Genomic DNA, 3551 nt, shown 5'->3' on the forward strand with positions numbered 1-3551 from the left:
AATGTATCACTTGTTTTTAATGGAATTGCAGAAAGTTACAACAAATGGCTTTTTGACTTTGAATAATTAAAAAACTAAACAATTTGTTCAACAGTTCTGGACGCAAATATGTTTTTCTGACCTTGCCAAATTTTGGCTTTGACTGAATAGCAGTCAGTTTTTACGTACCTCATTGGCCTTGCAGACAACTGACAAATGGTTTCTGTAATTTGACCAAGTCTACCAAAATACAGTTCCTGTTGAAATGTTATAAATATGAATTACGTTTTGCAAAGTTTTTGATGCAAATTGTGTTTTTCTGGAGTTTGCGCTTTGTGACTTAAAGTTTGTAGCTTGTTAGTTGAAAGTGTTATTGGAGTTTTATCAAGTAAAACAAAAAGTACATTTTCTATGTATATTTGATGGATATCTTTATTCGAGTCTTTATTTTGGTTCTGACGTTTTAACAATCTTCTTATTTATTATTTCTAGATAAGATATGGATATTGTCTACATCCAACAGAAAAAAATGTATCATAACTGACTGGAATGAAATTAACAAAAAGTTTAATTACACTATGCTTCTCTTTTATTTTATAGTAATGAACTATAGCTTAATTGTTTGATGTCATAGAAACAGTGCTACAATGCTAAAGAGAAGTATACTTTGAGCTTCTCGTGGGGGGGGGGGGTTGGAGGAGCTCTCACGCTTGTTTAAAAAAATTTTAAATCAAGTTATCAAATGTTTCACATTTTGTACATTATTCAACATTTTTAGTCTACTCTGTTTCAGCAAGGAACTTCTATAAAAATAGATTTTTATTTTTATAGAAGTTCCTTGGTTTCAGTACATCTCTTACATCTGTTAACCCACTTATTAAAGCTATCTAGCTAAGCTCTATTGGCTGACCTTCCAGCCTCGGCTGGTTTATTTGTCTTTTGGATTAGAGCACAGCTAGTCTAGAGTGAGTATTATGATCAAACTCACAGCTATAGTCTAGTGTGAATATTATGATCAAACTCACAGCTAGTCTAGAGTGGATATTGATCAAAAAATTATAAATTTTTTGCTTCAGTGAAACATTTAAGGAATGATCTTAACTTGAAACTAAATGTCAATACTATGTCAATATCAAAGTCAGAGAGTAGGCGTATATTGTAGATAGGCATATTTTTGTATTGTTTTTTTTTTCAATCAAAATAGCTTTCCCTAGATATTTCAAACTTGATAAATGATAAAAATAACACTCGAGAAAAAAAAATGGCCCTTGATGTCGAAATGTTCAAATAAGAGTTGAAAGATTAATATATGATCTATATAAAATCTTTAGAACCCTCGGTAGAAGCTCGAAACGCAGAAAAACCATGAAAACATTCCTCATGAAAATTTCGAAAAAAGAATAAAGTACTACTTCGGGCTACTTCCATTTGTCAAAAGACTTACAAAGATTATAGACATGGTCTTTTACAACAGAATATTATCATATCATAAAGATATCCCAGCTGACACACAACGTTGTTTCAACGTTCATCTAACGTTATATGTACGTTGTGAGCGTCAAATAAACGTTGAAACAACGTTGTGTGCCAGCTGGGATGTTGGCAGCTTAAAGATATCACAAGAAACCAAATGTAGAACTACCCCCAAATCTAAAATTCCCCCGAAAAAATTAAAAAAATTCAAACTTTGAATTTCCCCAAAAAAATCTCTAACAAATCTTGTATACAGGAAAACATTCGATTCTTCGCCTAATCAGATATAAGAAATAGTACGACCATCTTGAAAATCTTCTTACGATCAACATCGGTATATGTCTCTTCAAAATGTCGGACTTTCTTTTCATTTATGAAGCCCAATTGCATCAAATCTGGTACACTTTCCTGGACAAATGCTTCCGAGAAGTCTGGATGGCCTTGGATTGAGACTATATTTGAACTCCATCTAACTAGTTCGTATTTGCATGTTTTAGATGAACCAAGCACCTCAAAATCTTCTCGACTTAGATCTTGTATTTCCTCCCCATGAGCCTCAAATATAAGAAAGCTATCTTGATCACCAAAACAGTTTTTGTAAGCCTTCATATCTTGGCATTCCTTTGTGACATTCACCATCTCACCTCCAAATATATGACCATCATAATCACAATTTCCTATGGTACACCCAAAAGCTTTCCCAATCAGTTGATGGCCAAAACAGATTCCAAAAATTTTCCCTTTTCCAGATTCAAACACTTTTCGGACGAATTTCTTCAACTCGCTTATCCAAACCGTATCCTTGTTCACACTGTGACTTGAACCAGTGATCACAAATCCTGCATAATCTTCTAAGGGAATTTGTCCAAGGATAGACGGATTTTCAGTAACAAATAATGGCTCATACAGTACCTCCATTTGACTAATATATTTGAATTCATTGAATCTTGGTTGGAAATGTTTTTGCCACCATTCTTTGCTACCACCAATAACAGGGTTTTCTTCCACGATAATTACACCAATCTTTTTAATGTTCATCGTCTCAGTAGTAATAGTTATTCTTCCGACTACGTATTTCTTGTTTTGCAGAGGATAAAGTAAAGAACTAACTAGCCAACTTGTTCGCAATTTTGTTTTGACTTCTTTAAAGAATATTTTCAATTTTTTCTTGTATTTATATTCTGTGTTTGTGGATTCTTAAGACTATCCAAGCAACCTGCAAAACTGCTTTGTCGAATTTAAATTTTTATTTTCTCGTATTTGCTGGCTTAAAATGAAGCTCGTTTCAACTACACGTTTTTTTTATAAGAACAAACTATATAAGAACATGAGGCTTCGATGGCCAAAATGTTAAGAACAAGTTAAGTATATTTTAAGACTTTGTGGACTCAAAAACACCCTATTTCCTAAGAAAATGGTCAAAAAATGCTCACTAAATGGTGAAAATAAGAACATCCGAACGCTTCAAACATTTTGGATGTTCTTATAAAAAAAAACGTGTATTGTGTTTTAAAAGTTTTATATGTCACACTTTTTAAAACTCAATCACCACACTATTATGCTAACCACAAAATTTGATCTGATCACTAAACATCGGCCTCAAAAAATTAAATACAGGTATAACTATTTCAAAGTGTATAATACTTCAAAAAGTAATTTTTTTTTGAATTCGGAAATCACCATAGAGACAATAGTTCAGATGGTATCACTATAGTAAATGTTTGCTTAGTAAACGTATATGTTTAAGCAATGGGCTATATATTTAATGAGATCAAATTTTCTTAATTAATCTTCTCTTCAAATTCGAATATAGGGGTATGTTGTAATATGAGCCTTACTAGATAATGTTACTGCTAACGCAGTAGCGAGGAATATATCACTGACCCCGATGAGTATATTCTGACCATATATTTCAGGGACGCTAAAACAAATGCACAAAATTAGAAGTTAGAAAACTTGCCATAAACTAGTTACAAGAAACTGAAAATATCCTAAGTTAGACCCAAAAGAAACGAAAGGCTGGCAAACAGAAAAGACGCAAACCCCCAAACAAAACCTAGACGAAGCACACTGAAAACGAAGCACTGGAACACACACAG

At 32.8% G+C, this 3551-nt stretch overlaps 1 protein-coding gene across 1 annotated transcript; it reads right to left on the reverse strand.

The window, feature by feature from the left end:
- Window positions 1–1728: 1728 nt before the first annotated feature.
- Window positions 1729–2490, reverse strand: LOC136817646 (uncharacterized). Its single transcript, XM_067073966.1, has one exon. The coding sequence runs from the start codon at window positions 2488–2490 to the stop codon at window positions 1729–1731; it is 762 nt and encodes a 253-aa protein (XP_066930067.1).
- Between the last annotated feature and the right edge of the window lie 1061 nt (window positions 2491–3551).

The sequence above is a fragment of the Clytia hemisphaerica genome, unplaced genomic scaffold (genome assembly GCF_902728285.1).
Source record: "Clytia hemisphaerica strain Z4C2 unplaced genomic scaffold, Clytia hemisphaerica genome assembly, whole genome shotgun sequence".
Lineage (NCBI taxonomy): Eukaryota > Metazoa > Cnidaria > Hydrozoa > Leptothecata > Clytiidae > Clytia > Clytia hemisphaerica.